Source organism: Furipterus horrens, unplaced genomic scaffold (genome assembly GCF_987537825.1).
Source record: "Furipterus horrens unplaced genomic scaffold, mFurHor1.1.pri manual_scaffold_1, whole genome shotgun sequence".
Lineage (NCBI taxonomy): Eukaryota > Metazoa > Chordata > Mammalia > Chiroptera > Furipteridae > Furipterus > Furipterus horrens.
Window position 1 is genome coordinate 107,196,883 of NW_028327171.1, and position 21,575 is coordinate 107,218,457.

At 52.9% G+C, this 21,575-nt stretch overlaps 1 protein-coding gene across 2 annotated transcripts in view; it reads right to left on the minus strand.

Annotated features, from left to right (window-relative positions):
- The window catches only part of ADCY5 (adenylate cyclase 5), a 153,761-nt gene that overhangs the window by 32,901 nt on the left and 99,285 nt on the right, over positions 1 to 21,575 (minus strand). For both annotated transcript variants that reach the window (XM_090277519.1, XM_090277529.1), the window contains exons 4-11: positions 16,544 to 16,655; positions 14,787 to 14,914; positions 12,705 to 12,863; positions 11,748 to 11,889; positions 9,739 to 9,879; positions 4,083 to 4,105; positions 2,993 to 3,137; positions 1,659 to 1,756 (exon numbers count right to left, since the gene is read on the minus strand). In XM_090277519.1, coding sequence (XP_090133645.1) covers positions 1,659 to 1,756; positions 2,993 to 3,137; positions 4,083 to 4,105; positions 9,739 to 9,879; positions 11,748 to 11,889; positions 12,705 to 12,863; positions 14,787 to 14,914; positions 16,544 to 16,655 — 948 coding nt within the window. The remainder of the gene's footprint in view (positions 1 to 1,658; positions 1,757 to 2,992; positions 3,138 to 4,082; positions 4,106 to 9,738; positions 9,880 to 11,747; positions 11,890 to 12,704; positions 12,864 to 14,786; positions 14,915 to 16,543; positions 16,656 to 21,575) is intronic.

Sequence of the window (21,575 nt, forward strand, 5' to 3'; positions counted from 1 at the left end):
GGATAGCCCAGCCCCCAAGCCATGCGGCAGAGAAAGAAAAGGGGAAAAGAGGCCGGATTATGCACCCAAACTAAGGGGACTTTTATTGGCAATGGGACAGAAAGTCTAGGTTTCTTACACCTGTGGCCCCACTTCAATTCAGAAGAAGTGGGGTCCTATGCCTGTAAGAACCCCTAATGCCGCCAGCTCTACACGGCCTCTGTGCAGGAACAATGGGCACTAGATGCAAAACCAGGGTGCAGCTGGCTGCAGTGTCTGGTATCCTGAGAGAGTCACCGCAGATAAAAGGTAAGAGCCATCTCCTCAACAATAAGTGTCATTACAAATAAAAAGCGTTGAGTAATAAGACATGTCAACATCATGTACCTCCTGACATGACGCACTGAAAGGACACATCATTCTGTGGGATTCTTGTCAAAAAGTATAACCTTAATCTAATCATGAGAAAACATCAAACCAACCCAAATGGAGAGACAGTGCGCATATTCACTGGCCAGTGCTCACCAGAAGTGCCACAGCCACAAAAGACAAGTGAAGGCCAAGCGAGGGTCCCAGATTGGTGGGGACTAAGGAGAAACAACGCTAGATGCAGTGGTGCTGGGGGGTGAGGGGGGTTCTGCACTGGCTCTTGGACCACGAAAAGGCAATTCGGGGGAACACTGGTGAAATTAGAAAACAGTCTGTAGATTAGTTAAGACTATCATTCCAGGTTTAACTTCCTGGGTTTGACTAGTCGACTTGGCTTGTGTAAGAGATCAACATCAGGGAAACTGGATGAAGGATATAAAGAAACTCTGCAATACTTTTGTAAATTTTCTATAGATCTACAATTATTTCAAAGTGGAAAACAGAAGACATTGGGGTGAGGAGACTCTTCTAGATTAAGTTCGACTTCTGGGACATAACGAGATGCACCCAGTGGGTCCTGAGTAGTTGCTGGCTGTGAGTAACTAAGAGCAGAGGGCACTTTGGGAATCTGAGAATGCACTTGGTGAACAGATGTCGTATAAGGCAATGTGGTGAAGAAGGAATACGCCCTTGAAATAGGTGTATATTGAGGTTCTGAGGTGCAAAATGTCCTTGTGTCTAAAATTTGATTTAAAAAAAACAGAATGCCTGACAAACACAGCACGTGCGGAATCCCACTGCCCATGCAGAGTGGCTCTCTAGGAGCCCCAGGCCTCTCACAGACACAGACAGTCCTCAGAAGAGTTTGGGGGCATCTCTTTGAGAAAGCCTTCAGAACGTAAAATTTATTCTTCAAAATATCCAGAGTAGCAAAAATCTTCTCCTTTGAAGATATATTGATTTTCTTGCAAGAACCAGAAACGAGCCTGGTGAAGGCTTTGGATGATTCGATGGGCACAAGTGATGTAGATTCAAATGGGGTGATGAGTTGAGAGAGGGAGGAGGCATCTCCCGTGTGGCTGGGCAGTGCCCAGAGAGAAGTTTCCACCCCAGAACGAGCCCACGGCCTCCCTGTCACAAAGCAGTCAGACTCTCAGTTTCCCGGTCCCACCAAGGACACGTTTGGAAACTCCTTTCCCCGTTGAGCAAGTTCAGCCCAGGCTCCCGCCTCTGCTCTGCGTCATGACCTCCCCTCGCACCCCTGCAGTTCCTGTAGCCAGAGGAGGGACCCCAGGAGGATGTGTACTTACTGGGGCACGATGGTGATCTGGACAAAGCAGATGAAGAGGAAGACGAGCGAGGCACACGCCACATAGGCACCGAATCGGTCATCCACCTGCTTGGAGTACTGAGAGGACACGGGCAGAGTGAGGGGGCAAAGGCACCGTCCGGTCTGCTCCAGCCCCCTCCATCCCAGACACGCCGGGGCAGCCCACCCCCAGGACGTGGAAGACCCGAGAACCAGTGCTAGCCTCAGGACCTGAGAAACCTGTCCAAATCCATAAGGTGATGCTTGTGGGGAGGGGAGTTGCACTGGTCAAACCAGGAAGTGTCTGGGGACCACATCACCGTGAGAGTGATTCATTCGCAAGGATCGTGGCTAAAATTACTGAGCAACGTCTACATGCATTGCTGCGCACCTCACAAGTACACCAGGAAGTAGGCACAGGGCCGCTTTGTTTCTGCCTCAGAGATGAGTAAGTTGGTGTTCAGAGAGGTCACAAGACTCGCCCAGAGTCACACAGCTCATCTCCCAGGTCCTGACTCCCAGCCCCAGCTCCTCCCCCAACACCAACCAGCTGCAGGAGCAGAGGCTGGGCTGGCACGGAGTCACCCGGGGAGGGCGGTCCATGTCAGCTCCATAACTGCTGGTAAACACAGCAGGTTCCCTTCCATGACTTTCCCTCCTGATTAGGTCTGCTTCGCTCGATGATGGCGTGGGTTCACTGAGCCCATTTTAACTGAACACCAGGGAGACTCTGTGACATGGAACAAAGATCTGGAACCAGGGACGCTGGTTCCCGCTCTCTCACTACTTCAGCAGGTGGCCCAGAGCACATCCACTAGAGCAACCACTCTGAGTCTTAGCTCTCTCAGTCACAGTTAAAGGAGAGAGGACAAAGAGATGTGGACTGCTCCTTCCAACTGTAACACTTTGAGGTTCAGCATAGCTAGGTAGTCCATTGCTAATGACAACAATAATAATAACACAACAAAAATAATACAAATAGCAACTAACATTTATTGAACATATACTATGTGACAGATACCGTTTTATGTGTTTTACATATATAAACGTGTTTAATCCTCACTATGACCTCTTGATGTAGGTGTGCTAAATATCCCTACTTTCCAGTTAAGGAAACTGGGGCACAAGGAAGCTAAGATTTATCCCTCCCAGACAAGGAGGCCTCCCTAAAATCTCCATCTCCTGGGTGGTGTAGCATCAGAGCTAGGGACACTGAGGTGATAAGAGGGGCTCTTCCAACAGTGATGGACACAGGAAGGAGCCACCTGCTGCCTTGTTTCTCTCCCGCTGGCCCTGGCTCTGCCCGGAGCCTCTGTCCCACCCAGGGTGCTCTACCTTCTTCTCTAAGTCAGGCTCCCTGAAGGTCAAGAGGAACTTGCGAACATGCTCAGACCGCAGCCTGTCAATACTCCTGGCATCAATGGCACGGCCCAGAAATTCGTCCACTTCATCCTCAGGGTTTGCACTTTCCTGGGCATTCCTGGGAGCAAGAGGCACAGATACACGACAGGCTGACCACCAGAGGCCGCCACTATAAGGGTGGCTCTACCCATGCATGGGACCCATGAGAGAGGCCCAGTGCCAGCCCAAGATCAGCCCTAATAAGGGGTGGGTAAGCTGAGATTGAGACCAGGATGGTCAGAAGCCCAAGGACCCCCTCTTTAACAAGTGCACACAGGAGTAGGAAACCACTGAGTCTCAGACCCACTGGCTGGAGGGCCTCACTGACAACAGGCTTTTCTGACTCTGGATATGTTAGTACATCATCATCATGATATGAGTTATATGGAAGGTCTAATTACTTCCCCCACAGGTAACAGTCTCTGTTCTATTGTCTGGCTGCACCATCATCCAGAAACAAAGGCCGAGAGCAGGAGGGGAGACTTCAGCTGCAGGGACTGTGAGCCACCTGGTTGCTTTAACCTGGCTCAGGCTCCCTGGGAAAAAGGTTTTATGAGCTTTGGGTGCTGAACTAAAAACTGTATTTCTCAGGGTGAGGCCCAGTCCTTGAGTGGAATTTCTGACAGTCCCTGAGAACTGGGAAGTGGAGGAGAAAGAGGACATATCCTCAGGGCACTGGGATCTGGCAGGCGCTGTGTGTGACCACTGTGCAAAGTCTACACTTTTCTGAGAGTTGCATGCACACATGTGCATGTGCACATGCAGAGCATGTATACATGTAGTTGTGTGCACATGTGTGTGCATGGAATGGTGATTATGTATGGGCAATGCCGGGCCCAGCTTCTCTGCTCGACAGCCTGGGCTCCTGGCGCCCATCTCTCAGCTGCCATGGGCTCCGGACACTCTCGGTCAAGACTGTGTGCGGGCTCCCTCCCTATGGAGTTCGGGGAAACAAAGCCATGAGGCAGATTTGAAGGTGTCCCCCAGGTCAAGGAGCAGGAATAATGAAGGGCACATTACTCACTTGTCCTTGGGGTCTTCGAAACCCTACAAGAGACAGAGAAAGGACAGGAGTATGAGAACAGAGAGGACGGGGCATGGAGGCTTCCAAAGCTGGGGCTATGGGAAGGGGCAGCTCATTTCTCTCTACAGTTCACCAAGGAGCTTGCACATAAGGGAGGGCTGTCCTCCTTCCTTCCTTCCTTCCTTCCTCACTCTCTCCTTTTCATCTTTCCCTCTTTTCTTCAGTGAATACAGCTGGGTTCTTCCTATGGGATGGGTTCTGTGCTAGATGCTGGGGGTGCACTGTGCTTCTTTCTTTTCATCCACTGGCAAATTCTAAGTTCTTCCTGTCCCCACACCCAATTCTTTGTCATTTTCCCCAAACCTACCCCCTGCTCTTGGACCCTGGGCTTGACAGATCCTCTCCCAATTCTGCCACTTACTCATAAGAGAAACTTTTAAGCTGATCAGTTCCCACATGTGCACACACCCACTCACACACGCACTCCCCACACCACATATAAGATTTCCTAGAAGGGACTTTGGGTCAAGATGGAGGTGCAGGTAAACACAGCTCACCTCCTTGCACAACCACAGCAAAAATTACAGCTAGACTACAGAACAAATATCACCCACAATTGTCAGAAAATCAAGCTGTATAGAAGTCCAACAACCAAGGAATTAAAGAAGCCACATTCATCCAGATGGGTAGGAGGGGCGGAGATGCACGAAGAGATGCGGAGACACAGAGATGAAGGACAGGCAGTTCCACAGCCACATGTGGTGCGTAAAAATTGGGAGGGACAGTTCAAGAGTAAGGGATCCCAGCCCCACACCAGATCACCCAGCCCAGGATTCCGGTGCCAGGAATATAAGTCTCCATAACGTCAGGTTGTAAAACCAATGGGGGTTGGGGCAGCAGAAGAAACTGCAGGATTCTCAGGAGTCTCCTCTTAAAGAGCCTGCAACAGACTTAGAATTTCTGCACAGGCTCACTCCCCGTGGGCTTCAGCACCGGGACAGCAGCTGGAAGGGCACCAGTGGCATAGGGAAAGAAACTGAAGTATCTGGAGAGAACCAAATCAATGATTTGGAACGTAAGGAAGAAAAAAACATTCAATCAGAAAGCAAGAAGGAAAAAGAATCCAAGAAAACCAAGGATAGGCTAAGGAGCCTCTGGGACAACTTCAAATGTACCAACATTCAATCGTAGGTAGGGGTGTTGGAAGGAGAAGAGGAAGAGCAAGAAACTGAAAACTTATTTGAAAAAAGAATGAAAAAAAAAACTTCCCTAATTTGGTGAAGGAAACAGACATACAAGTCCAGGAAGCACGAAGTCCCAAACAAGTTGGACCCAAAGAGGACCACACCTAGACACATCATAATTAAAATGCCAAAAGTTAAAGAGAGAATCTTAAAAGCAGCAAGAGAAAAGCAGAGAGTTACCTACAGAAGAGTTTCCATAAGCCTATCAGTTGATTTCTCAAAAGAAACTTTGCACGCAAGAAGTATTCAATGTGATGAAAAGCAAGGACCTACAACCAGGATTACTCTATCCAGCAAAGCTATCATTTAGAATGGAAGGGCAGATAATGTGCTTCCCAGGCAAGGTAAAGCTAAAGGAGTCCATCATCACCAAACCATTATTACATGAAATGTTAAAGGGACTTATTTAAGAAAAAGAGGAAGATCAAAACTATGAACATTAAAATGGTAATAGATTCACAACTATCAACAACTAAATCTAAAAAACGAACTAAGTAAACTAGCAGAACAGAAACAGAGTCATAGATATGGAGATCACGTGGAGGGTTATCAGTTGGCGGGGAGGGAGAGAATGGGGGAAAAGGTGCAGGGATTAAGAAGCACTATTGGTAGTTACAGAATAGACAGGGTGATGTTCAGAACAGTATAGGAAATGGAGTAGTCAAAAAACTTATATGCATGACCCATGGAAGGACTGCCATAGGGAATGGGGGGTACTGGGTGGAGAGGGGCAAAGGGGAAAAATTTAGACAACTGTAATGGCATAATCAATAAAATATATTTTAAAAATAAAATCTCCTAGGAGTTCACAATTTTTGACTTAAGAAAATTAAGCAAACTCTGGTTACCTACAACAGCTTTTCTGGTATCTGAGGACCAGTGTGTTGTTGTGAGGCCAGAGCTGGTTGTGGACCCAGGAGTGAGGAACCCTCCTGGCCCCTGGTTTGACTACTGTTCTGATGTTCACATATGCTGGACAGGGGCAAGAGGGGGGAAGTCCCTTACTGACTGCCAACCTGCAAGTTCTCATCAGGGTTCATCTGTAAAGTCCACAGAGGGACAGCTCTGTGTCAGGGTCTGACAGGTACAGAGGAGGGGAGAAAGGGTTCCCCTAAAACAGAAAGGGGTAGAGTCCTGGAGGCAGTGAATGAGGTGACAAGCTGCCCCAGGACAGGCGGTTTCCAGTAAGCCTCAGGTTGCCAGGACAAGCCCAGAGGAATGAACACACCTCTGTTCATTCTTTTGCTTTGAAAATACCCAAAGCAGGATTTATTTTGGTCTGCATGAGCCGGAGCTGCTAGGCACTAAAAGTGATGTTGGGTCCAAATGGCATGGAGAGGCTTTGTCTCTGTGCTACTCCCAGGGGCCTCGGCAGCTCCTTGTGGCAAATCCTAGTGCCAACCGTGGGCTCTGAGCTCCTCCCAGGCTGCCTGGCGGCTGTCTCCTGTCCTCTGAGAATCACGAGGCATTCAATCCAGGTGGCAAGACTCAGCCCGCTTCACTGTCCCCGCTCCAGGCTGGAGTAGTCGGTGACACTTGGCTGAGAGCTCCATCTGGTGCAGGCCCATGCCAGACACTCCCGGGACCCCCGGAGCACAAATGTGAGTGGGCAGCCGAGCCTGGACAGGCCAGCTCCCTGTGGAACATGAAGAGACTGGTGGGCCTGCTGAATTCCCACCCAGGGGCCAACAATGAGAACATCCGAGCTGTATTATGCCTCTGCTGGTCTACAGGTCAAAAGCATACAACATATTTTTACTAAACCTGTTTCTGACTGCCAGTGCTCCTTTGGCCGTCTGCTGAGGCTGGTGTTTGGGCCGGGCCCATCCTAAGCACACCGAGGGCCGGGTTGGTGTGCAGAGATCAGCACTGGCGTGGGACAGAGAACTGACAGCAGTCAGAAAACCCTTTGGTCCATAAACCATGGTTGACAGTCATTAAGAACACCATCCAGCAGACTGGGTTCAAGTCCCCTGACCTGCTTACTAGTTACAGGACAATGGCCCTCAGCCAGGCTAGGTGGACCCTCAGATGGGTTTCTACAATTTGTGCCTCAGCACTTCTGGGGAGCAACTCAGCCCAGGGGTTTCGTTTAGTTCCCTCCTTCAGACCGCAAGCAAAAACAGAGGTTGTGGCCGTCTGTGCTGCGGTGCAGGCTCTGGTTTACACCCCTACACTGGCAAGGTGGCTTGTCTCCCCCAGGCCTGGTTAGATGATCAGAAATCCATTCGTGATTACCCTGTCAACCTTCTTATGAACAAATAAAAAATCAAGGAGCTTACAACACTCGTGCCTCAATATAAACCAGCATAGCCATTACTATGTTTTAAAAGCTGAGTAAAAGTCAGATGAGGATTTAAAGAAATAAACCTCTGACTGCAAGTGAGCACCTAACTGCTCTCAGTCCCTGCTTAGGCTGATTTTCAGCCCCAGCCCAAACCATGGTGTCTTCACGGGGTGCAGGGTCAAAGCTCTCCTTTTGCCGATGATGTGCTGGGTGGCGGCCGGGATCTGTCCCGTCCCCAGTCCAGACACCGCCTGGCATCCTGGGCGCCAGGCACTGGTACTTGGATGCTGGCCCCTTGGGTGACTCTGCCCAGTCAGGGCTGGTGAGGCCATGGAGACACCCTGAAGAAGCCTTGACTGCAGCGCATCCCCCAAGACCACCCTTGGCTAGTCACAGCCCTGGGGCTAACTCTTCCAAGTTACATGTCCTAACAACGACTAATGTGCCTGCCCCACTGACATTCATCTCCACACTGTCTCTGAGGCTCTGAGATAGCTCAAGAGTCCACTTATACCAAATATCACTAAAGAAAAAAAAAACGTCCATAGATTTTAAACAGAAAAGCAGCACCCGGCACCTTTCCTGCCTGCTGGTGGCTCGTCCTCTGCCCCTCTCCTCTGCATCTCCTTCCTCTGCACCCTCCATGGTCTCCAGCGCCCCCCCCCCCCATGCCCTGCTTGCCTTCAGCGCTCTCTCTTCCTGCTTCCCTGTCCCTCTCTCTCTTCCTGCAGGGATGAGAGACTCACTCTTCGCCCTGCTCTCAGTTTCTCCCCTCTCCTCATACCACACCCTCTTGACCATCCTGGTCTTGTAGGTAGGTGCAGAGTCTCTAGAAGATTATTAAAGGGCTGGGGTGAGAACAGGGAGGGCCAATGGCTTTTGCTTTGGGGAGGTTCCTTGAGGGAGTGCTGTGGCTGGTGCCCTGGGCAACACTTACTAGGTCTGTGCAAGTTCAAGTTCAAAGCTCTGGGGGAAGGCTGGACCTCTCCCACTCTGCTCCCTCCTAACCTTGGTGTCCTGTGAGTTAATTCTTTACCATCAAAAATAAAATGGAGGTCTTGACCCAATTCATTTTCTTCCCTGTACATTTTCCTTAACCTTTGTCATCTGCTACTTGCTAGCTAGCAAGGAGCAGAGTGACTGGATCCCCAGCTGTCCCCTCCCTCAGGTCCCTGGTTCTGTCTGCAGAAGTCCCATGGAGTCTGTCTCTAACCCCTGCTGCTGCAACTGCAACCTAGTCTGAGCAACAGACCCCCCTCTAGGCGTCCTCGTGCGCAGGCCCCACTCTTCCCTCTACCCTGCTCCGCGGGAGGTACATGGCCCCACGCTGGTCCCTGCACCCAGGGTTCCTCGCCCAGCCCTCCCTCAGGGGGAGGCTCTGCCTGGAAGCCAGGCTGCCTTTGAGCTCTCAGGAGAAAGGAGAAAAGCACGCTGTGTAACGTGACCTCTGCCATCCCTCCTCTTTCCACCTTCTGAATTCCTTTCTGTCATCACTGAGAGACCTGAGCAGCACATCCTAAATTAGCTTGTCCCTCGCATGTGCAGGGACACTGCGGGTGTCTTGTCTGCTGAGGTGGGCAGGGTCCCCTGAGTCAGGGGGCAGCAGCCTACCTCGCCCTCCACTTGTTCAGCCTGCACGCATCCACCAGCCCGCTGCAGTTAGCACAGTGGGCAAAGGGGACCATCACTTGGCACTTGACAAAAAGCACTGACATGGCTTCTGAACATCCGAGTCAAAGGATAAGTTTCAACTGCCTGGGAAATGCAGCAGGTGTTGGAAGACACATCTAACCAGCTGATGGCCACCCAGCTCCCCAGGGCCTCACCCTGGCTCCAGCCACCTGGGTCTGTTTCCAGCCTGCACCAGGGAGGAAGGGACATCACTGCTGTGTTCCAAAGCCGAGCTCGGCATTCCAGGACACGGTGGGACTCATGGAGAGAGCCTGGGGCCAGCAGTCAGGCCCTCTGGCTCCTAGTCCAAAGTTGGGGTGAGCCCACTTTCAGTGCTTCCCTCTGTGGCTGTCTAGATCCCCTAGGGTAGCATCAGGGCCTGGCCCAGCCCTCACACCCTCAGAAAGCCCACCCTGGAGAGTGAGGCCTGCACACTGCCCTGCCAGTCACTCACCATGCGCTTCATCTCCTTCGACACCTGGTTGCCACCCAGGTGGTTGTAGAAGGGACGCTCAGCCCCCCAGTGTGGCGGGTTGTGCCCGATGGAGTTGGTTCTCTGGCGATTCATCTTGGCGATCATGGCCTTCTCTTCTTTCTGGGAGAGCAACACAGATGTGTCAGCCTGTGAGTAGGGCCCCCCAGGTGAGCCTCAGGGTGGAGTTCCTCATTCCTCCCAGGCGCCTGGTCAGAGGCAGCTGCTCCTCTCTTCTCTGCACAGCCTGGAGGCTGGAAGTCTGCCAAGATCCTAGAGCTTACCCAAGAAGGCATCATAAGCCCTCCAAACTTCCCAGAGCTAGCCCTGGATGGCCCATGTGGGAGCGGGGGAACAAGACAATGAGGTTGGTCCTGTGAGAAGGCAACGGGCCTGGGAACAGCTGTCATTCACTTGGAATTCTCAGGGGTGGGCAGAGCCTGGGTCTGTAGGTGCCCAGGGGTAATAGAAGGAGAGAAAACCTGGGATTCCAACTCCACTCAACTTATCCAAAGCAGGCATGTCCTAGCAGAGTGGGCAGTGGGGCAGGCCCTGCTGCCCAGACAGCAGCTGCCAAAGGTCTGGGTCACTAGAATATGAAATTCAAGGACAAATACACAAACAGGGCCTTAGCCAGCCACCCATGTGCCAACCACAATCTCTTCTCCCCATCTATCTATTCATCCATCCAAATAGGCTCCACTGAAGGTCTGGAGAGCCCCTGAAGAGACCTGGGGCAGCCTTTCCCCCAACCCTCTCCCTGAGCCTGGGAAGGGAGGGAGTAGGATTAGGGATATGGGGGAAGGGGACACAGACTGTTTCAGCTGACACTGCTTGGGGGGGCAGGCAGTGGTCATTGTCTGTCTATCTTCTCCATTTCGTCCTTTCTGGACCACTTGTCAAGCTGGAAGAACCAAGGCCCAGAGAACCAGGGTAGAGGGCAGGAAGGTGGGCTGCTGAAGGCCTTGTGAAGAGGTAGACAGGAGGCACGTGGGTGGAGGGATGTGGAGGAGGGCCTGGGAGGATTTTATTTGTACTCTAGCCAAACAACAAACAAATGCTTAAATGTGCCAATGAAGCCACTAGGAGCTCTCCCCAAAGTGCCCTGCCTCCTCCCACCCTCTTTCCGGTGTCTGTGAGGGGCCGATACAGCTCCCCTGGGCCCCCGCAGCCTGGCCCACCGCCTGAGTGTGCTGCTGAGGCAGGCCACGTGCCCCCCAATGTCCCCGCCCAGGGGGACCTCTGCCCCAGAGAGACCTGCCTCCCTTTAAAAACCCACTTTTGTTCTCATCCAAGACTCACTGAACTTTTCTCACAGTCTGACTTTTTAGGGAAGACGCAGGGAAGCTTTTCTCTGTCAGAAGGCTCTGACCCACAGATAATTCAACTCTAAGATCAGTAGGGAAAAGGCATTTTAATCTGGGGAGAAATAGTGTTCTTGCCGTCCACTTTAAAAATTAAGAACCTGGAACATGACACTACTAGAAATAGGACACTGAAGTCTGCTGATAATTCAGTTTTATGTTTTGATAAGTGCGGGCTGAGCCAAAAGGAAGATGAAGAAAGAAACTAGAAAGTGAAAGAAGAAAAGACAGGTTCAGGCAACACAGATGCACAAGTACAGGCAGAGACAAACAGACAGACAGACAGACAAAAGTCCGCTTAGTTCAGGCCACAGAAAAGGAGCGGAAGTATATAGTAGACCCAGACCTCCCTGAGGCTTCATTTCTGTCTCATGACCTTCTGAGGCATTGTTGCTAACTGATCTGAGGTCTGTGCGTTTTTGCAACAGAAGCAAATTGAAAACTTTCCCTCTTTGCCATCAGCCTTTGCAGGGCTCCTATAACTCTGACGTCCTTCCCAAATGCAGGAACTGCGACTGTGTAAGGAGTTCATGACTTGACTCAAGAAGAGAAGGCAGCAGCAGGCCGAGAAACTGTCCCTCCAAAAAGGCTGAAGCCCCCAAGCCTCCCGGCCCCCAGCCCCCGGACCCGCTTCTGGGTGCAGCGCAGGATGAGGAAGGTCTCGATGCTGTGCTCCTTGAGGTAGGCGTTGCGCTCGCCCCCACAGCCCGGCTCCACCTCGTAGTCGCCATTCAGGTAGTTGAGTGTGGCCTTGGTGATGTGGATGCGTCTGCAGGTGGGGAGGGAAGCAGGAGAGGAGGGAGAACATTTGAATTCAGAACTTGAGCTGTGATGCAGAACCCAACTGTGACGACTGACCCAATCATGATTCAAAGTCTGGCTCAAATGCTAACCCCACTCTCGATCCCCACCCCGATGTCCTGTGAACCCCCAATGTTGTCAAAATGGCTCAGGTAGGGCCCGTCCCAGCTCGTGTCTGCCACGACCACACTATCTCACATCTCTGCTACATTATTACAGCAATATAATAATGCATTATTAGCCTGCCAGAAGGACACAGCCTCCAGTCTCAAACTTTGCAAACCTGCTGGGAGCCAGCAACGGCTCCTACTGACTATCAGCTGCATCCAGATCCCCACGCAGCATACATGCCCTTCTTAATACAGGTGTTGCCCACTGCTCTGCTCCCATTCCTTGCCATACTGTGTTTTCCTCTCCTGTGTCTGTCCTCACCCCCTCCCTCAGCTTGACACTCCCCCACCCCACCTTCCTTGTCTGTCCAGACCCTGCCCATCGTCCAGGCCAAGCTCATGTTCCACCTCTTTTCTGTCCCGGGGACCCCGGAAGTTATCTGTACTTCCTCCCTCCTCTGGAACCCCACCCTACACACAGCATCTTGGCGAAGCTGACCTGATGCTCTCTACAACCTGCCATGTGTCATGTAAGAAATTTGTCAGGTTGCAGAATTTCTGCGGTAAGTCTGCCAGCCCCAAGATTTCAAGCTTCTCCATTCTGTCCACCCCAGCCCTGAGCCTCGCAGTCGCCCTAAGTGAAGTCTGGGCCCTGCCCGCAGCCCTCACTCACCCGGCCTTGCCTCCAGCCTCCATGTGGTTTGCCAGTGTGACGTCGTTAGACCAGACGTCGAACTGCCACTTCCTGAGACCAAGGACACCGCAGTGTACTCGCCCGCTGTGAATTCCCACGCGCATGTTCACGTTCACCCCTGTCACCTCCCGGACCAACCTGGGGATGGAGCAGGGGTGAGGCTGGGAGACGGTCAGGGGCCAGGCACACAGCGTGGGGGTGGGGCTGGAAGGGGGCCTGTCAGAAGGTGCTAGGGTCAGTCACTTCTCTCCGGGCCAGCCCAAACCCAGGCTGACACTTCAACCCGGAGGGCGGGGCGGGGCCCGGAGCTCAGGCGCCGGGAACTGCGAGAGGCGCTGCTTCCGGGCTTGGCCACAAGGTGGCGCGGCCGCTCACACTAACGCCCAGGCCCCGCTGCGTCCCCTCACTAGGGCACCTGGGGCCAAGGCTGCCCTCAGTCAAACTGTGTTCTGAAAATGCAAATGAACATTAGTGCCAACTTGAGCCAGACAAAGAAGTTACAGCCAACACAAACCCCCCTCACATGATGCTCAGATTCATTCACGTTGCTGGATGATAGATAAAGGTGGGTTAAAGAGGTCTGCTCAGGAAAGAAGGGGAGCCCAGGCAGGGGCGGGGGACTAGGTGTCCTCTGTGTTCCAAGGCAGCTCCAGTCCCCACTACGTGCTCCACATACCCAGGGGTCCCCAAGAGACAGGTGAGCCCTCTGTGGGAAGGGGAGTAGGACAGAAGCCATACATCTCCAGGTATGTGTCTGGGTCCCAGGGTCTGCGGGCACAGGTGTTCTGGGGTAAGATACACAGTATGCACTTTTTGGGGACCTGGACGCTCCCTGACACCCTGGGGATGAACCCATGCAGCCAGCTGAGGGCCGGCACTCTGACCCTGAGAACTCTAGCCCACCCACAAAGGGACGGGCTGGCACGTAGCCCAGAGAAGCTTTGTGTCTCTTGTTCTGGGATCAACTCTTTGGATACTTGACTGGAGCCATTTCTTTCATCCACAATGCCTCTGGCTACTGGCTTAGGTGGATGATATCCCGCTCTACCTTTCTGGCTCAACTCCAAGACCCCATCCTTAGTGAAGCCCCTGTAGGTCCTCTCAATGGAATCCATGGCTGCCTCCTTGGCACCTCTCACCACAGCAGTCTGCCTCTCTCACCTGGTGGTGTCCACTCGGCATGCCTGGTACCAGGGCAGTGGAGTCCCCGCCTCTCTCCCTCAACAGACCCCATGCTTCTGGGCGAAGGGCCCACCGGCTAGCTCAGGCCCGCAGGGGCACTCAGCAAACACTACCGAACAGAACTGAGCCAAACTTAGTGGACCTGGCCACTTCCTGGCCAGCTACTCTGACCTCTGACCTTGCCCACTGTGGCTTTCCCTCTGCCCCTGCCCAGACTACATCTAATGCTCAAAGTTACTGAACCTGGATGTGATCTCTGACCTGCTCCCTGGATGACATTTAAGCTTGAGTTATCCATGATTTTTAATGACTGGGGCTCCTTTGGCTGACAAGGACCAAGAATTGGCCCAAATCCTTTCTGCTGTACTCCCAGGAGGATGGGTTTTGTTAAAAGGGGAACACCTGTGTTTGACTCCCTACTAGGCGTGTTGCCCAGGAGAGCTGTTTACCCTGACGTGACCCCAGCCTTTCCCATCTGGGAAGAAATGGTGGGGTCTATCGCTGGCTGAGTGATGGCCAGAGGACACCAGAGACTGGAGTGCATGGCCCACACACACCGACTGGTCCTCTGTTCCTGCACAGGTGGAGCGACACCTCCTGCAAAGCCCTCCTTCCTACAGGATGTGTTCCTCAGGGACAGCGCCCCATGCCGCTGTGGGTGGAAGGAGCCAGGAGAAGGCTCAACTCCTGCAGGTGCAAATCAACCCTCCCAGGAAGCAGGATGGTCCTTGGGAGATGGCTCTGCCCCACTGTTTCCCTGCTTCCGTCCGTCCACCCAGGTGGCCAGCCAGCCCATCTCTTGCGCTGTGGTCAGTCCCCCTGCAGACAGGCAGTCCCCCCGGGGATGATGGACAGTCTCCCCTGGAGACGGGCACTTACGAGATGGCCTCTATCATGTCCATGCCCATCTCCACGCAGCAGTGGGCGTGGTCAGCCCTCGCTTCAGGCAGCCCGGAGACGCAGTAATAACAATCCCCCAGGATCTTAATACGTAAACAGTGATTCTCCTGGAAAGCAAATTAATTTTCAAAATTAAAAATAGCAGGCAAGTGAAGTGGGAGGGAGAGAGACTGGAAGCAAACAGATTCACTCCGTGCCTGGAATAACTTGCCTTTTAGGGCAGTGAGCACAGATCCAATGGGGCATCACAGATGGGAGGCGCCAATCCTGGGACAGGCTTATCAAAGGCCTTAGGGGCAGCCCCCACAGAAGCATTCCCGCCTCCTCCAGGAGGCAGCAAGTAGGGAAGCCTGGTCAGGTCAGCCCAAGGAAGGCCCCAGGCTGAGTGGGAGTGTCCCCAGGCCCACTCCACCCTCTGGAACAAGCCTCAACTCTTGGCTTAATGTTCTATAAACAGTTTTCTAATTATTCTTCTTTTATGGTTAGAATAAAGCTGAAGTAAGATTTAACCACAAGTTTGCCTGTCCCTCTGCCTGAGTTTTTATCAAAGAGTTCTGCTCAATAAATAAAATCTTTAAATAAATAAATAAATAAATAAATAAATGCAAGCCTGACAACTGTGGCTCAGTGGGTTGGCCGTCAGCCCGCAAAGAGAAGGGTCCCCGGTTCGATCCCTGTCAGGGCACATGCCTGAGTTTTGGGTTCTGTACCCTGTTGGGGTGCCTATAAGAAGCAACTGATTGATGTTTCTCTCTCACATTGATGTTTCTCTCCCTCTCTTCCCCACCCCCTCTCTAAAAATAAATAAATAAAATCTTAAAAAAAAAAAAAAAAAGAGTTCTGCTCAGCTAGCTAGCAAGTGCTAAGACACCCACAGGGCTAAAGTGCCAGCCACAGTAACTGCTCGGCAGAGTCACCCCGGCTTCCACGTCCGTAACTGGGGACCAAGGTGGAAGGTCATTCGTCGCCCGTCCTGAGCTGCCCGAGTCTGCTCCAGGAAGCAAGCTTATGCAGCTGGACACTGAAGGCCCATCCAAACTCAAGAGCCAAGCATGAGCCTGTCTGCCTCGCCCACGTTCAGGCACAAAACAACCAGCGAGGTGAGGCCTGCCACTATGGCCTGCAGGGGGCCAAGGGGACCATGTCCAAGGGCTGGTGGACACTACGGTAAGTGTCCCGACATACAGTGACTCCACAAAGGCCCAGAGCATCCCCCAAAGCCACAAGAGCTGGGAACATGATGAAATATAAGCAAGGACTAATGAAAGAAGTGTCACTCACTCCTCCTGGCCCTGGGGTGCACTTCCACTTTGTGCCAAGGTTGAAGAATCCCCTCTCTGGAAGCCCCTGGGGGTGGCCCACAGCTACCTGCTGACCTCTCTGGCCAACCTCATCAGGACAGTGGCTCTATGGCACCTAATTTGCCCCATCGAAGAGAAATTCCCTGGGGGTCTGGGCAGTGTGACCTGCAGATCTCACCACTCCCTTCCATGGAGGGAAGGCTCACTCCCCTGCTCCCTGGGAACCCTGACTCTGAGAAGGCATCTCCGACTGAGTGTGTGGCCAGGCTGACACGGGTGTGAGGACACACTGCAGGGCACCCCCTGGCACAGTGCCTGTCCCTGGGGCTCATCGGTCCCTGACCATAGCACCCTCCCTCAGGCAGTCTGGATCGGGCTGCCCCACTGGCCCCGGCTCAGGCACTGGGCACCCGAGGGCAGGGCAGGGCGACTCACCGCAGCCAGCTTGTCGAAGCGGGCAAAGAGCTCGTTGAGGGTCATGACCAGCTCCTGGGCGGTGCACTGAGATGCCAAGCTGGTGAAACCCTCGATGTCAGCAAACAGGATGCTGGGGATACAGGTGGAGGAAGATTCCAGTGAGGAAGGAAGGTCAGGGGGACACAGTCAGACCCACCCTTGGCCTTAGGGGGGCAGCCAGCCAGCACGAGTCCCAGGAAGCTCCGCAGGCTCCTGGGGAGGGGACAAGAGGCCCCGGCCTTGGAGGCCAGAGAATGCTGAGCTCCCCCTGCTGGCACCTCCTGTCTGCCTTTCTGAATTCTCACCGCCACCGAGGCCAGGGGGGGCAGGCACAGGGGGCCAAGGAGGGCGTGTCTGCCTGAGGTTACCACAGACAGGGCCGGGCCCCCAATTCTCAGGCACCTCTTGGGTCAGCCCCTGCTTGACCTGGAGCTGCTCCCCTCAAGGGCCTGAGGATGGGGGCCTGTGATTCACCTGCTCCAGAAAGTGTTTCTGGACAGAATGACAGCCTTACTTCATATACAAGGGGAAATGACCCCAAGTTCTCCATCCTGAAGAAATCCTCTAGAAGGGACAGTCCAAAGGAGGCCCAGGGAAGAGAGAGAGAGAGGAAGACACAGCCAAGAAGCATCTCTCGAAGGCCCCCAGCTTGTCCCCACCAGCTCCTTTGGCCTCATCCCCCCGCACCCATCAAATGCACCCGCTGGTCTCTATGTTGCACATTGTGAATTTTTTGTTTCTGAAGCTCTCGTTTCCAAGATTGAAATGTCTTCCTTTGGTTTCATAACAGACGACCAGCAGGGAGGACCCAGGGGCTGGAATTTTCTTCTTGAAACGGACACAGAAATGTAGTGACTCCCATGTACTGAGACGTCCCGCATGGCCTAGCATGGGGCTGGGAGCTTCCAGCAGGTCCTCTCCCTGCGTCCTGCTGGTTGGCCCAAGTCCGAGGGCTTGCGGTGTCCCTCTGAGAAGAAGCCGGAGACCGCAGCGTGCTGGGCAGCCCCACCCCCAGCGACGGCCGGGGCTCCTCCCACCACACCGTGGCTCCCAAAGTTCCAGAACTGACAGTCCCACTTTAAAGTAACAATGTAGAACTAAACACATTTTGCCATTTTATTCTGAAAATGTGTGGGTGCGTGTCTTTCTATTCTGATGCTTAATATGAGGGGCCTTACTCACCCTGGGGAGCCTGTCTGTCCCTTCCAGACTAGCCAGTTCCTAGAGAGAGTCAACAACTCACCTCAGGGCCTAGAGCTCCCCGCTCCTCAGGCAGGATCTCACACCTGGGCTGCTAGGCCAACAGTCCACGGCCCTAGTCACCCCAGGTACAGGTGCTAGAAAACTCAAGAAAGTCCTAAGCCTGCTAATGCTATCTCACCTGCTCCTTCCCCCAGGGAAGGCTCTTGCCCCCATTCTCCCCCCAACCCCCGCCTCCTGCGTGGCCCTGATGCTTCCCTGCCCGGCCCCCCACAGCGTGGTGTACCCTTGCCCCTTGGAAATTGTAACAATCTTTTCAATGGAAATCACCTCCTGGATTCACCACACATGGATAATAAGAAAACCTACATTTTAGCCCTGGCTTCTGTGGCTCAGTGGATTGAGCGTCGGCCTGCGAGCCAAGTGTCGCTGCTTCGATTCCCAGTGAGGGCACATGAGTAGGTTGCACGTCAGGTCCCCAGTTGGGGACGCGAGTGAGAGGCAACCACACAGTGATGTTTCTCTCCCTCTCTTTCTCCTTTCCCCTCTCTCTAAATAAATAAGTAAACAAACAAAAAGCAAAACAAATAAATAAGTAAATTATTAAAAAACAAAAGAAAACCTACATTTTAAAACAGTTGGACACTGTTCTAAGCATTTTATGTTAACTCATTTAAGCCTCACAGCCATCCTGAGGTTGGTATACCCTGCTCTTCCAGGTGAGAAAATGGAGGCACAGAGAGGTGGAGTCACCTGCCCAAAGCCACACGGGCATCCTGGCACCACCATCCAATGTCTGTTGGCCTATAGTCATCTTAAGTGGATAAAGAAATAATTCAATGGTCTGGCATTGTATCTGAAGCAGAGGGAGGAGAGGGATGCACAGGCTGTTGCAGGTGCGTGAGTACAGGACTCCATCAAGAAGGACACGCTCAGCAGCTGCTTGTCATCTCACGTGGGGGGAAGTGGGAGCAGGCTCGGCTGCCAGGGAGTGCATCCCAGGAATCCAGCCAGGCTGTGTCACCTCCCAGGACTGCACACGAGGGCAGCGCCAAGGTCCCAAGCCCAGGGCTACTTCCCAGCATCATGGCTCCTCTACCCACTCTGTCCTAGCCTGGATCAGCAAAGACAACTGCAGAAGGAAAGCCAAAGAGAGTGTGGAAGTAGGGGGTGGGGGGTGGCAGCGGACATGATGAGAGACAAGACAAATGAAGGGAAAGAGAAAAAATGGGGAGCGGGAGGAGTGGAGAAGAGAGACACTGTCCCTTCAGGCCACAGGACTCTGGACATCAGAGGAGCTGCTCCTGGAGTGGGCAGCCAGGCTATGAAAGGAAGTCATGAGTCACCACCAAGCTTTGATGCCTGGTGTCTGACAGGCAGACAGGCTCAGCGTCCCCCGGGGGGGTGTCTTGGAGCCTCCAACACTGGGCGAGAAAGGAGCGAGTGAGGAGAGGCTTCCAGGCTCCCAGTGCTGATCTGGGCTCCCTAACTAACTAACTAAGTGTAGACCCCCATCCTGGCAGGTGCCCCACTCCCTCCAGGAGGAAAGAAAAGTCTCTCCTAGCCTACGAAAAGCGCCATTACATAGTTGTTCTGGAAATCTTCTTTAACTCTCAGTAAATCAAAGCCAAGGCAAGTTGAGGCCGAAATTGGCTGCTCCAGAGTCAAGGAGCACAGTCAGCTGGCCTCACTATTTCAAATACAAAGCCAGTGACGCAAGGCCCAGCAGTTGGTCCAATCTGGGTCCAAAGCTGGTGAGATCCCACAGTAGGAAGGAAAAAAGTCGCCAGACTTGGCAGAGGCAGGTTAAGAAGAAAGAAGGAGAATAACGGGTCCCTCCAGGAAGCATGAGGTAAATGTGTGTGAGCCAGGGGCACCTGTCCGAGTTCACCCTGCCACTCAGGCAGGACAGGTAGGTGTCTGTCTGCCATGTACGGACAGGGATAGGCCTGGACCAGTCTCCTTCTCCACAGGTGACCTCGCTGGGCCATAGGGAGCACTTTTCTCCCCAGCAGCTCTCTCCCTGCTAGGCCAGTGGTCCTTAGACCTGGTGCCTGTTAGAACCATCTGGGAGCTTTTATAAGGAGTGGCTTAGAGCCCCACCTGCAGAGATTCGAATTTACTTGGCCCGGGGTGGGGTTCTGCTATTGATTGTTCTTGTTCTGTTTTATTTCAAGCTTCCCCGGTGATTCTAATGTGCAGCCAGGGTTGAGAACCTCTGCACTAGCTCACCTGCCTGCCACCTTCTCAAGGAGGCTTCCACCACTGTTTAAATCCACAGCCCCTCCCATACGTCTCGCTCCCCTCCCTGCCGTACTTGCCCCCCTCGCACTTGTCGCCATTTAATATACTGTTTATATTATTGTGGTTGTTATTTATCAGTATGCTCCTGTCTGTCTCTCCCTACTGGAGTGTAACTTAAGGAATGGAGTTTGGTGGATTCCATTAACTGCTATATCCCAGCACAACACCTGGCACACAGACTAAATGCTCAATAACATCTGCAGCTGAATGACTGAATAAGTGCAGACAGGTCTTGTCTACTTGCCTTCTGCTCTGCCTGTCCCCACCCACCGCTCCCCACCACATATACACCTGGCACAATACCCAAACATAGTAAGGGCTGTGTATTAGATTCCTAGGCCTCCTGTAACAAACTACCTACCACAAACTGGGTGGCTTAAAATAACAGCAATGTACTCTCTCACAGTTCTGGTGCTAGAAACCTGAAACCAAGGTGCCCACAGGGCCATGCCCCTTAGATTCTGGGTAGAGCCCTTCCTTGCCTCTTCCTAGTGGGGGCTGGCTCTCCCTGGCTTGCAGCTGCTTCACTCTGATCTTGGCCTCTGTGCTCACACGGCATTCTTCCTGTGTGTCTCTGTCTTCACCGCGCATTTTCCTTTTCGTATCAAGACACCAGTCGGATTGGATGAGGGGCCCACCCTCCTCCAGCATGACCCCCTCTTAACTTGAATCCAACTGCAAAGACCCTATTTCCAAATAAGGTCACATTCACAGATGCCTGGGGTTAGAATCTCAACATATTTTTTAGAGGGACAACATCCAACCCGCAACAGTGCGTAATGCATTTTGGCTGAATGGAAGAGAATGTTCATAGTTTCAAAGCAACTAAGAAGCAGATCCAGTAACTCCAGTAGCTCTTGTTTCTTCCCCACTGGGCCTCACAGAGCCCCAAGCATCTCATGTGGGACATGAGCCTGCAGAGCCTGGGCCCCGGCACCCAGTAGAAGCTCCAGCAACGTTCATGCAACAAATGGCGCGATGGTGATAGAGGCCATGGGCAGTTTCTTGGTTCTGTGCCAGAAGATATTGGAAACATCGGTGTGTGAGGGCCTCCAGGTAGCTTAGAAAGCCTCACCCATCCTCCAGGCTGCTGGTGTTTCTCTTCCATGGCCCCCTGCCAGGACCTTCCACAGCTGCTGAGGAGCCAGGGAGAGGCAGGTTGCTATGGCTCCCTTCCTTCAGGTGCTAGGACAGAGCCAGTCAGGGAGGAGGGGCTCATCAGGGATTCTCACTTGCATGGAAGCTTGGACAGGGCCCAGGAGCTCCCAGCTCTGATCTCTGCAGCCTCCCCTACACACTTGTAGAAACACTGCCACCTCCTCACGTCCCCACCTCCTGTCAGAGGGAGGCTCACACTTCTCTGTTGTCCTGGAGAGGATTCTGCTTGGTGACTGTCCCTTCTGGAGGCTCCTGTTTTACAAGGTTTACCCAAAGGCAGACTGACTGTTCTGCTGGCCAGCATTTCCTGGTCTGCTCCTTGGTGATTCTGAAGGCCATTGTACAACCA